Source organism: Chaetura pelagica, unplaced genomic scaffold (assembly GCF_000747805.2).
Source record: "Chaetura pelagica isolate M959 unplaced genomic scaffold, ChaPel_1.0 scaffold69, whole genome shotgun sequence".
NCBI classification, from domain to species: Eukaryota; Metazoa; Chordata; class Aves; order Apodiformes; family Apodidae; genus Chaetura; species Chaetura pelagica.
In genome coordinates, this window is record NW_009970724.1 from 6062959 (window position 1) to 6076301 (window position 13343).

The following is a 13343-nucleotide window of genomic DNA, read 5'->3' on the forward strand; positions in this document are numbered from 1 at the left end:
CCCCCGCGGCCCCCGCAGCCCTCACGGCAGCAGGAGCTGCCACGGGGCACCGCTCCCCTCAGTGCCCGCGCGTGGGGCGCACCCGGCCCCGAGGGCAGCACTGCCCCGGCCCTGCTGGGCTGCACGCAGGGGAGCTGCGCCCTTCAGTGATGTTCCAGGAGGGCCGAAGGACCAGCAGGTGCTGAACCCATGGGGACAGAGGTGTAAGAGCACCCAGGGCAGGGCTGGGGGGCCGGAGCCTCCTGCAGACATGCAGCTTGTCTGTGTGCAGCCTGGGAAGCCAGGGTTGTAGAACCTCTCGTGGTTTCCTTGTGCCAGGATGATGATGAGGGGTTCCCTAGGGAAGTATAGTCCATTAGGCAATGCTTATTAATGGGACACTTGACTTTAAGCAGTCGTCAGAACTACTCAATTAATAGAAACAAAGCTTCATTAATTTTTTTGTCCCAATTACCACTCATATTTAAGTGCACTATTCACTACAGAATTGTAATTTTCCCTTCTAAGTGATACATAGGACCTGGTTCAGGACATCTCCTGCTTTGAGATCTACACTTATAATAATTTGACTTCTGATTTGTCATGAAGTCACTGAGGTTACACAGAAGATGGGAGATGGGTTTGGCCCAAGCAATAACTTTTTTTATCCTGTGAAGCAGCTGGTCATGGGTGCTGACTGCCAGGGCTGAGGAGCAACCACACAAAATGCTGAGGCCAGACCAACACAGAGGGTTATATATTGGTACATGGGTTATAAACAATAATGTAACATTGTTTAAACCAGGAATAAGCAAAAATCTAAAATTATAGCTGTGTACAACCTTCCTCCTATGCAGGAGTAAAAATCCAAAGGTACTATAAACAGTAACATTCCTAAAATCACATCCAAAGAAAGTTTCAGTGTAACAAAACTTGGCTTATCTTTAGTGGTTTCAGGTTTTAGTACTTTTTGAAGAAGACTAAATAAGACCTCTCACAGCTGCTACTGTCAGACAGTGGTATTTTTGCTGCTGGAACCATGGCATTCAACAGATGGAAAAGCAGATAATGTAATAATATAGCATTGACAAGTAACATTTCAGAAGTGGTAGTCATGGTCTTTAAATAAAACTGGGCAAGACAGAGCTGAGTCAACTTCATTCCTGGATCAAAGAAAGCTCCAGTTACTTCAACTTCATCGATGTAAAAAATGTTCCTTAGAAACTAAAGGGACAAAAATTTCATCTCCATAATTGGAAAGATATGTTAGTGCCTGTGGGCTCTCCAGGGAAAGGGGTGGTGCGGAACCTGCGGAGACCCCACATGTAGGTGGGCACCAGCTCTGCAGGATGATGGGCTGGGACCACCAGCATTCCATCAGCCAGGCCAGCCACTGGCTCTCCTCATCACTGTCAAGATGTGGCAGGAATTGCAAGGAGCTCCCTGCTGCATTTGGTGAGCAGGCACTACAGTCACTGTGGCATCTCAGGAAGCCCAAGGTCCTTATCCTCACAGTGATGTCTCCCACATTAACCTATGCACAAAAGAAGTGCACAGAAATCAAGTGAGCAGAACACAGCAGTGCCACACCCCACAGAGAATGTTTTTAGTTTTCTGTTCCTAAAGAGAACACATCCCAAGAGCATTGCTTTTCTCCCAGCCAACCGTGGAGATCAAACAAAGCATTATCAAAGCCCCACTTTGCTGGGCTGGGTGAGACACTTACTGTGACATCTTTGGTGTGTTGATACAAATACATGCTGGAGCCAGCTTGCCTTTTGAAGTAATCATGGAATCAGAGTAGTCAGAGTTGGAAGGGACCTCTAGGGATCATCTAGTCCAACTCCCCTGCTAAAGCAGGATTGCCCAGAGCACATTACTCAGGGCTGCATCCAGACGGGCTGCATCTCCGGAGGAGACTCCACAGCCTCCCTGGGCAGCCTGTTCCAGTGCTCTGTCACCCTCATCATAAATAGCTCACTCAATCTGCATTGTGGGACTAAATGAATCAACAACCTTTCAGGGCAGCTCCTGATGGAGCCTGTTGCTACCATTTGTACCGAATCAGTGGCTATCAGCCCACAGGAAATTATTGTAGCAAGTCAAAATATTCAGTGTGATTGCCACAGGGGAGGACAAACTGCTCCTACCAAATGCAAGTGTTATCTAATCCCTGGCACCTCTGCTAATCAACGTTTGTCTTGCTGAAAGCTCTTTGCACTTGAACTCTGAAGCACTGCTGCTGCAAAGGGTGAGAAAGGACAGAGGGCAAGAGAAACTGAGACAGAGAGAAGTGAATTGTCATCCATCAGAGACTCCTGTCTGGCAGCCCTCAGTAAGGGCTCCTAGTGCCCATGGAGGCAGAAACACAGGCTAGAGCTCTGCTGGAAGAAGGGGTTCAGGAGATCACCCTCCTGCCTGGAATCCATCAAGCTGGGAAGGAGCTGAGTGCATGTGGCTCCTTTGCCCTAGTTCACAGAAGAAGTCAAACAGAAAACAGATTTCTTCAGTTCTGCTAATTAAAAAAACTCACCAGTTAATATTCTAGGACTCCCAATTCACACCTTCAGTGTAAAAATCAGTCATAAGCTTAGGGTGGGCTTTTCTTTTGCCAAACTATTCTTCTCCAACATTTTTAACCATATTTTTTTTGCTATTGTTGCTATTCTGACCTTGCAAAAACCCAAGACTAAAACTGCTGCTCAATCATATTTATTTCTGTGGTTCTCCGGACTGTGAAATTGGAGGGTTGCTCTAGGACCCAATATTGCTGGGATGTATCTGTTTAGAGAAAATGGTTTCATCTGTGCTTTGAAGAACAAAGCAGAACACAAAAAATTACATGGACTGTGCAAAGAGATTATAAAGGAGAAAATAGGACAAAACAATATAGGTCAAATTTGGGACATAATCCAACATTGTACATTTATGCTTATGGGCCCAAATGTTTTCTCTTTAAAAGCAACAGTTGTGTCTGTGAGGGACCAGCATGTGCAGGAAGGCAGCTGGCTGTGTTGTGTCCCTGGGTAAAGGGACATCTAGCAGAAACTTAGTCTAAATTAAGTGGCATTAAACGTCTTCATCTCACAAATGCTGACACACGTGGGACTCTCTTCAGAGAAAAGGGTCTGCTGAAGGCAACGCAACTGTGCGGAAAGTTAAAGCCAAGCACGTGGGTGAGCAATTGTGAGTTCATGGTCTATGGGCTCTTTATCACTACGGGCACAAAACCTTATGTTTCTAATTAAATTAACTCATTTATACCTGTGGGAAAATCCCAGCCTGGTATCACAGAGTGCACTACACAAACAAATACACTGACATTCATAACAACTGATGCGTTAACCAGGGTTTGAATAGAATCATTTAAGCATTAATAACATTTCCATCTCTGGAGGTCAAGCCTTTTCACTCTTGTGCATTTTGACAACCATTTGTAACTGAACATATTCCTAACAGAAACCTAATTAAAGCCAAGATACCAAGCATTTGTTTGCATAACTATAAACAGAAGCTGGAGATAAATTAACCCTACAGTACTGTAAGAGTCTAGCATATGCAAGAAAATCTTAACTTTTAGGATCAAGACGGTAGATACATATTCTTACACACATGAAATGCAATACCGGGTGAAATCAACAATGATGCTCAAGGCCAGTCACCCATCTCCTTCCACAACAGTTTCAGAAGAAAAGCTGAAGAACCCCTCTGGATGAAAAGCACAGCCCCAGGAGATCATCTACCAAAACCCCAAGCAATTCCTTGTGCTCTGAAACACAATTTTCTCATTTTCATATATATCAAAGCAAGTCAGGTAAACTAAAGGTCAGGGAAGAAAAGCATGCTTAATTACTCCTAACCTACAGAAAAAACAAATCTGCATATCTGTGTTTTTGTTTGTTTTGTTGTGGGCTTTTAATGAGATTTTTTTGTTCATTTGTTTTAGGGGTTTTTTTGAGAAGTTAGACTGTATCTATGGTTTCAATGAAGTTAACATTTAAGTTAAAATACAGTTGTTTCTGAGCACAAGTTCTTAAGTGCTTTGTGCTCTTCTAATTTTACATGCTAATTTTCTTATAGGGCTGTATATCAGAGCCCCAAGTGCAAAACTGAGATACTAGTAAAGGCTAGCTCAGAAAAAAAAAAAATGCTGTTCCTAGCACAGTTGTCTCTGGTAAACATAGCAGAGGTTAGTTTGAAAATAATTTCCTTCAACACACATAGAAGATGCACAGATGCATATACAAGACAATTCAAAATAGCATCCTTACAAGCTGCAAAATAGCACTTCTAAGTAGGTTGAAAGAAAACAGATGCTTCTGCCTGCTGCAGTGAAAAAAACACTCACAGTATTATAAAGAGATGTATGAAAGAAGCCCAGGGACCAATTGCTACTTGAAAGATAAGCAGGATATTTTGAAGAATTGCTCAAAGCATAGAAGTGTCTAAATTCCTTATCTTCCAAAAGACCTTGGGCAGGGGGGAGGTGTGTGTGTGTGTAGAAGATTTCTCATGCCCTAATTTCTTGTTTCCAGATGGATTTTTTTCCCTTTCCCCCTGATAGAAGCATGCCTAGTCACCGTAAAGTGTACCATGCAAAGAGGACTGTATTTTACAAAGATGTATAGAAAACAAATAATCTGTGTGACTCCATATAACAAACCAAGGAAATGCTGCAGCTGCTAGGTCATGACAAGTGGAAAATCTTCTCTAGTTACTAGCAATGTGCATCATCCAGGGTTGTTATTCAGACTCACTACAGTTCACCATATGGTTTCACAAATGGCTGCACCCGCATGAGGAGGGAGTAGGTACAAGGGGAGAAGTGGGATCACTTCTTTCCAGCGATTTAAAACATTAATTAGAATTATAGGCCAGGATAAATAACAGAATTTCCCTGCCTTCTTTTCAACATTTCCATACATTTTCACTTTTTGGCTCTGACATTGCAAGCAGCAGTTGCTTTGGGCCAGATGAAAGGCTGACCCTGCACTGCATCTGCTACCACAGTGGCCAATAGCTAGAGCTATATGGACAGAGCATAAGAAACAGCGCAAATTTAAATGACCCCTACTCCATCAGCTGCCAGTAACCAGCAACTTAGTCATCTTTATGCAGAATCCTCTAAAATAGTGAAAGAACTGTAGTAGAATAGTAGTAGTATTGCTCCTATAGTTAACTCCTACTTGGAAGAGAGTTTTAAGTTTAAAAAACCACCACAAACTTGTATAAATATATATAAAATACAGATCTGATCAAAGAAAGGCACCATCAGGTCACATAGCTGTAGTTAATTATTGCAATTCACAAATACATGCACAAGCTCTCATATGCACAAAACCAGATGTATTTCACCAGTCTGTAGTTAAGTACTAAAAAAATAATCCCAACACAACAAACAAATCAACAAAAACAAACAAACTGGACTAAGGGGAAAGTAGCCTTGGTGAAAGAATCCCAAAGCAGTGGAGATTATATGCTCCAGAAGCCCACAAGCTGAAGGTATTTGACTGTTCTCCCAGAGGGACTCACCACCCACACCACCTAGGTCAAACTGACAGCAGAGCTATTAGAGAAACTTCTCTCACACACAGTTATTAAACAGTGATCAGTCTAGCTGCTTATCCAGAAAGATTCGACGAGCTATCGTGTAAATAAAAACCCCATTGTTCCCAGCTTTAAAAAAAAAAACAACAAAAAAACTCTGAAAAGCATCTCTAATGATGGTGACCACACAGGCTTTATGGGGAGCTAACCACAGAGGACAGACCATACATCTTTGCCCTGGGAAAAGCTATGGAGCATTTCTTCCTGGACCCATTGATCAACTGGAACAGCAACTCTGGGAGACAAGCAGCTGCAGAGGGGAAAAGGAGAAGAACATCTCAAAAGTTTTCAAACCATAAGTACTCAGAAGATCCTGTACTAGAACTATCTGCTTGATACTTACTGCAATTCAGGAGCTCTAGACCCTCTCCCATACACAGAAAGGCCTCCAGCATCACCAGGACAAAACCTTTGAACTATCCAAGTTAATGGTAACCCTACCCTTGCTTTCCTCTGCCTTCCAAGAATTCATGTTCTCGGGTTTCTGTCAGTGTTCACCCTAAAGCCTCCCCCAAAAGAATGAATTTCATTTCACACATCTGTATGCTGGCAACCAAATAGGAGCAGGCACATGCAGTCGACAGAACCTGGTAGTTGTTTTTCTGGAATATAAGTGAAAAAGGCAACAGGGACACCCCACAAACCTCCCCTTAGCCAACTGTCCCTTTTTTTTTCTTTTTTTTTTCCTTTTTTTTTTTTTTCTTTTTTTTTTTTCCTTTTTTTTTTTTTTCTTTTTTTTTTTTCCTTTTTTTTTTTTTTCTTTTTTTTTTTTCCTTTTTTTTTTTTTTCTTTTTTTTTTTTCCTTTTTTTTTTTTTTCTTTTTTTTTTTTCCTTTTTTTTTTTTTTCTTTTTTTTTTTTCCTTTTTTTTTTTTTTCTTTTTTTTTTTTCCTTTTTTTTTTTTTTCTTTTTTTTTTTTCCTTTTTTTTTTTTTTCTTTTTTTTTTTTCCTTTTTTTTTTTTTTCTTTTTTTTTTTTCCTTTTTTTTTTTTTTCTTTTTTTTTTTTCCTTTTTTTTTTTCTTTTTTAAAGTACAAATAGTGCTTTAATGTTTTCCTTGAAACAAACTATTCTGATAAATGTTTATGGAGTTAAGGAGTGATTCCTCACTACTGAGTAGCTGGATGTTTAGACAGTTTTATATAGGAAACATTACACAGCCTCTGCTGCAGCAGTTCGTAGGAAAGTTTGATGCAAGATCAGTTTCCTGTTCAGTCATGTCACGTTGTAATTTATAGTAGTAGAAAATGGGGTAGCAGCTCTAAGGGAAGCATCATGCTGAAATAGAGAGCATGTCACTGCAATTAACACTGCTCACAGAGCATCAGTTTGCAAGTTTTGGGGGTTTGTTTGTTTGTTTTGGGGTTTGTTTTGTTGTATTTTATTTTTTTTTAAACAAGACAACTGAAGGAATAAGAGGGCAGATCTCAAGTGCTACCTTCCACTTACTTGTAGCTGAGTGATTGATGATACCTCTCAGATCTCAATCCAGACCAGGAGCCCACTGTAGGAAGTGCTCCACAATCAACATAGTCCTTTACAACAGTCACCTTTTCCTGAAAAAATCATCCACAGGTTCTGCAGCCTGACTCCCAAGCTCTGCAGGAGAGACCTTCTTTTCTCCTCTGCTGCAGATGTTCCACATCTTCATCCAAGCTCTTGTCAGCATCTGATTCAACCGAGTATCACACTGCCTAGTATTGCTAGCAAACATGAACATTTTATTAAAACATATCCCCCCCAACCATCACCCCATGGTAACAGGAAAAAACATTTGCCCATCTTTGTCTTTATCTGCAGTTTTATCAGTTTTAGCTTGGACAGATCCATGGAAACGAGTAAGAGTAACAGCAGCCATTTAGTGCTGATTGTAGTGCCAGGTAATTCTCACTAACCATCCAAAGAGGAAACAAAACAGGCATTTCATTTTGAAGTAGCATTTTATTTTCCACTAGCTTTGTATACGGAGCTTCAGCCTAGTTAGCACAAACTGCACACTGCAGGCAGCTGTAGGGACAGGAACACTTGCATGCTATACCTTTGCAATGCCACTGGCTCTAGAAAGCACCACTTTACATACTTTTCAAAACGCCACACTAATGAAGTAGTATTTGCACACAAACATTGCATTATAATGGCAACATGTGTAAACCTTTTTAGCATTACTCAAATACAGCATCTACCTTGAAATGTTAGGCCATATCCCTGCCAGGTCACTGGTGTTATGGGAGAGCTCTCTGAATGGGGACTTGCTGTGTTTCTAAGATAAAGCCTTCTATGAAATCCCCCCCGTGCCTTCTACAAAACTGCAGCTTGGCCTTGGAGTCAAGTGCTGGTTCTGTTCTTACCACCATAGTCCAGATATCCACAAGCAAGTTGCAACAAAGGAAAAATTTGCCCAAACCACAGTTTATCTTTCAGTCTCACACAACATGCTCTTGGTGTTCTCTGACAATTCCAAATGGTCAAAACTTTCCAAAGTGACCACTGGTTATGGTCACCTGCTTTCACACCAGGGTTCAGACTTTCTGTAGGACACAGTGAAGGTCATTCCTCTTGAAACTGAGATGGGTAGCAGCGAGCTCACTGCTGTTGAAACCGGACAGCAGGAGCCAGGTTTTTAGAGTACTAAGAAATCCACATTCCAATTTTTAATTAAAAAGTTTAAATTTAAAACCTTTTTTAAATTGCTGGGTCCTCCATTAGAGAATACTCCATATGTCAAAACCTCAGCTTTTTGGGCTGTGGCTGCATCAACACTAGGCTTGATTAGTCACCATGCTGAAAGCCCTTCATTGCTTGCTGTTTCATGGGGTTTTTTTCTCAAGTACCTTCCAGGAAGATCTGCTTGCAAATCAGAGGTTAAATGTGGTCTAGACAAGGTCAGACAATCAATGCATACCGTACTCTTGTAGGGGTCTAGGATGTTTTCAGGCTTTTTTCCTGTAAATTAATTTCTATTTTAAATAGCTTGCTTGAAGCTGTATGTATGCATATTTAAACTTCCCTTAAAAGTTCGCCCTCTTAAAACAGAGTTTTGGATTTAATTTCTCTCAGTGGCAGAGCAGTTAAAGAGGGGTGAGCACACCCATTTGATGTTATCAGAAGAAATGAGAACAATGAATGCAGCCACACTACTCTTCTGTTAATCCACCCTCAGTGTCTGTCTGCTCAATAGCAGCAGAGAGTGCAATGTATCTCCTTGCAGCATTCACTCCACTATGGAAGTAATAAGGGGGTTTGTGCTTTTTGTACCCTCAGATCCTGACAATCCACAGCCAGAATACTCATGCACACTGGTATCTGGTCTGGGTTTCCCATCATAGCCAGGTTTCTGGCATAGTTTTAATAAACCATCAAACTACCTATTTTGAAACAAGGATAAGGAAGAGGAGGAAAGAATGTAAGTATGAATAATTTCATGAACTTAAAAAACCAAGAAAACAAGTCACAATTTTGTACAACCAAACCTATGAATGATCTGCCTCAAGATGCAGAGAAACTGGTCAAAGCATAAATCCTCGTTGAATGTCAAACCTCCCCAGCGAGGCAGGTGTAGTCTCTCTGTAGGAGTCTCTCTGTAGGGGCTTAAGGAGGGTCTCACTACGTTGCTTACATTTTTTTTCATGCACAAGAAGTCTCTGAGATGTATTTACTCCATTCATACGGAAAAAAAAAAATGTACTTAAAAAGAAAAAAAAAAGAGCAAGGCGGCAGCACAGAAAGTTTTCTTCATTACAAAGTGTTTTTCCATCAGGCAATTATTTATAAGAACTTTTGTTAACACTGGAGTTTAGGCTCTGGAACAAAGTGGATATATTGTTTACCAGCTTTGCCAGTCAATCTTCTCTTACAAAACCTCTCCCTTCCCCCTCTCCTTATTCAGTCGAGTCAGTCCCTTGAAGAGCTCAGAAGTTTCCTTTGTCACCCAGATCTCCTTTTCCACAAATTGTCCCTTGAATGATGCCATCTTCAATGTAGTGCCCTGAGGTGTCTGTGCTCCTGCAAAGAACTGTGGAGGGAATCCGTGACGAGCGCCTTTCCTGACCCTTATCCTCAGAGGAGCAGCAAATCATCCTTTTCATGGTACCCCACATCTCATCATCTTTGTATGAATAAATTATTGGATTCATGACAGAGTTCAACAGGGCCAGGAGAAGGAACCACCTTTTAACATTCTGAATTCCACAATCGGTGCAGTTCAGACCATCAAGTAGTAAGACAACCAGACCAGGAGTCCAGCAGACAACAAAGGCACCTAAAATAAAGAAGACCAAAAAAAGACTTCAAACCGCTAGGAGTTTGGGGTTTTTCATACAAGATCATTGGGTTCATCAAAATTCTACACAAAAATGGTAAAAGGAGAAGAGGACAAAATTCTAATGACAGTAGCAAAATGATATCTACTAGAGCTTATCTACCAAGCCCTGATCACAAGGCAGGCAGCTCTCAGAAGGCTGCAGGGACCAAGAACCCAGCTGCTCCAGCCTCAGCTCAAGCACAGGCAGGGTAGGGTCATCACAACGGTGACTTATCCACACTGATAAATAAACTAGAGCTCTGGAGCATTAACAAGTATAGAACTGGCACTCTGAACACAGCCTGCCTTCCCTTCTTCTCTGATACGCTGAAGGAGGAGATCCCATGTGGTCTGCTTCCACCACTGCCACAATGAGCTCCAGAGAGACATGCCTTCTGCCACACCACAGCTGACTCTGCAGAGCTATGGGCACACTGCCAAATCATAAACCAAAAGTCACCTAATTTAAATATGTCCTAGCTGGAAATCCCACAGCTCATGTAGGATGCACACGGTTGCCTGCAACACAGAAGCACTGCTCTCAGAGGAGCAGCCCACCTCTCTCCACTGCTCTCTCCTGGGCTGTGCATGCTTGATGCTTGAGACCCAACTACCTGGATCCAGGAAACAAGTTTAGTTGCAAATGAAAAGAGAGAACAAAACAAATATCTGTTAGTGAAGATGAACCAAAGAATGTAGCAGTCAGGTCAAATAAATGAAACAAAGAACAGAATAAAAGGAAAAAAAGGAAAAAAAAATTCCAAAAAGGATGAGGAAGTAAGAGTGTAGTGATGGGGGAACAAGAAAATGCTGCAAGAGAGGCATTTCCCCAAAACATAGCAAGAAACCTCAGGACAAGCCCAGGATCAGCAGATGTCTCATGTTCCAGCTGCCAGGCAGGAATGGCAACAGCCCCTGGGAGGAAAAAGTGAGACTGAGACTGCACTTGGTGATAATAAAAGCTGAAAGAGACAAAACAAGATAACATGCTTCTCCCTCACCAGCCCCCGAAGAAAAGAAGAAGAAGGAAATTAAAGAAAGAGGGATAAGGGAGAAGAGATCTGACACAGAGTGAAGACAACATGAAGAAGGGATAAAAACCACAGCTCAGAAGGGAGTTCAGTATTGCATTTGCATCTTTCCCTGTTACTGCACATCCCCGACTCAAAGGCAGGGGGGCAGCAGGGGGCACGTCACGTTGCAGCCCTGGACCACAGGTTCAAGAGGGCCCCGAACTGCCCCCTCTGCCCTCATGCCTCCCCCTGCCCCACAGCCTGTCATCCCTCACCCTCAGCCCGAGGAAGGAGCAGCCATGTGCATGGTAATGCTAACCTAGCACAAGCCACAATTGCCATCTGACATACAGAAATAGAAAATTACAACTCTGCCCAACAGTCACAATTTGAACAACAGACTGAGGAAATTCCAATCATTTATAACAGCAGAGCTTCCCCTTGTCTGGGGCTTAGGGAAAATAATCAAACAAATAAGGATAATAGCAGCTACATGCTAAAAAGCTCTCCTGGGGGTGCTAGTATCTGTTCAACAATTTTGGCATGAAAACAAGACCAGCTTTTTTTTTTTTTTGCTTTTTTTTTTTGCTTTTTTTTAAGCTGGAGCTGTGCAAGCAGCATCAGGGCAGCCTGGCCCACAGCAGCACCCAGGCAGTGCTGGAGCTGGGATCTGGTGGTACCACAGGCATCTGACTGGCTGTGCTGTGCACAGGGGCTGCTCCCAGTGGCACTGGACTCTCCTCCTCATCGAGGATTTTAAATGGACATATCTGGTGGGTAGGCCATAGCAGTATAAAAGGAGAATTCATGTCACTTACGTAGCATCAGGATTGCTGAAAAGGTATTCAGGACAAGGTACCATGGATCCTGCTGCAAATCTATACTCCTGGACTCCAGACAAAATTTACTATGTCCTAGGCAATACTGTACAGAACAGGAAGGCAAGAGACCAGTGCTTTCAGAAACTGTATTTTCTACTCTGCTGGACCAAGATCTTTGTGATGCTAAGTACTAATTTCATGGTGTTAGCTTTGAGATGCTGGTTAACATCAGTAACATACCTCCATTACCCACTGGCTTCAGCTGCAAGCTGCTACCACAACACTTGTTTTCTCTATCCCTACACACTAGTTTGGCTCCAGCATGCTGAGTAAGCAGTTGTGACACCAACTCTCCCTTACAGTTAACAATGGAGAAAACACTGTACTGGTTTATTGCCCTGGGGTTCACCAGCAAATCCCATGTGTTTTAACAAGCACTGGAACCAGACCACCCAGACAACACCACAGTATTTGGACAGAGAGTTCCACTAGCTACCAAGGGTCACTAGCAAAGTCGACAACACACCAGCCCCATGCAGAAATAAGGATGGTAACCAACCCTCCTTAGAACAAGTGCTGAAAGCATTTCGACCACTTGTACCACAGAGCATGCAAGGTCCAACCTTGGGTTCATGGAAGCCAGCAGGAAAGGAAGCAGACCCCAATGCCACACCTAACAAAAGACAGAGAAATTTCTCCTTCAAACAAAACCCTGAGATTGCAGGCTCAATTAGTCTGTGAACTCCTAGGACAGATACATCCCTGTCTATCTATACAGGCAAAACCCTAAAAGGCATCAGTGCCAAAGTAAGAGAAGATGAAAGACATGTACAGACATCTCTCTGCACATTCCCTTGCCCCATGACTGTAGACAAGGACATGGGGGCAATGCAGTGACAATGTAGGAGTCACTGGGTAATGCTTTCATAGGGCTGTTGCTTTGATCCATAAAAAATACACTTTGCTGTGTACGGAGACAACACAGGCGATTCACGCCCTGCTCTTAGCACTGCAGAGATGAAAGTGAGGCACAGCTCAGACTTGCAGCCTCGCTCAGATTTTGCTATTTTTACCACAGAGCTTTCAGAGGGAACCATGGTTAAGCATAAATATATACCTTTGTCCTTGCCCTTTAGTGATTTTCTTGTTTGCAGCCTTTTGATCCCATAGGAGCTCCTCTCCCTGACAAAGTGCCACACTCTAAAAAGAACTTAAATTCTGGGACTCTCTAAAATTCACAGAAGCTACATGAAATACAGCCTGCTGCAACAAGAATCAGAAGAACAGCTCTGAGTCTTCCCACTAGATAATGGAAAATCAGGTGTCACAATGCCTCAGTGTTAGTTTGAGGATTTTCCATTAAACACAAATTTTCCTGTAGACTCTGTCATCTCTGCTTGAAAATGAATTATTGTGTACCTGGAAGCACTACTGATGCTCTGGCAGTATCATGTCATAAAACCCTGCACATCAAAGCTGCCCCCAAGCATGCCAAGGCTGAGGAAAAAACAAATGCAGTAGCTTCCAGATGCCTGTGCCACATGTGCACCCGAGTTAAAACAGCAAGTTACTAATTAAACTATAAATTCACTGAAAGTCATCCTGCCCAAAACTTCCATTTCAGCAG

The 13343-nt window shown here is 42.3% G+C and overlaps 1 protein-coding gene across 1 annotated transcript in view; it reads right to left on the minus strand.

The window, feature by feature from the left end:
* Positions 1-9490: 9490 nt before the first annotated feature.
* Positions 9491-13343, minus strand: part of LPAR3 (lysophosphatidic acid receptor 3) — a 9639-nt gene continuing 5786 nt past the window's right edge. Inside the window, exon 3 of the mRNA XM_010006606.1 lies at positions 9491-9840. Within this exon, the coding sequence (XP_010004908.1) occupies positions 9491-9840 (350 nt within the window). The remainder of the gene's footprint in view (positions 9841-13343) is intronic.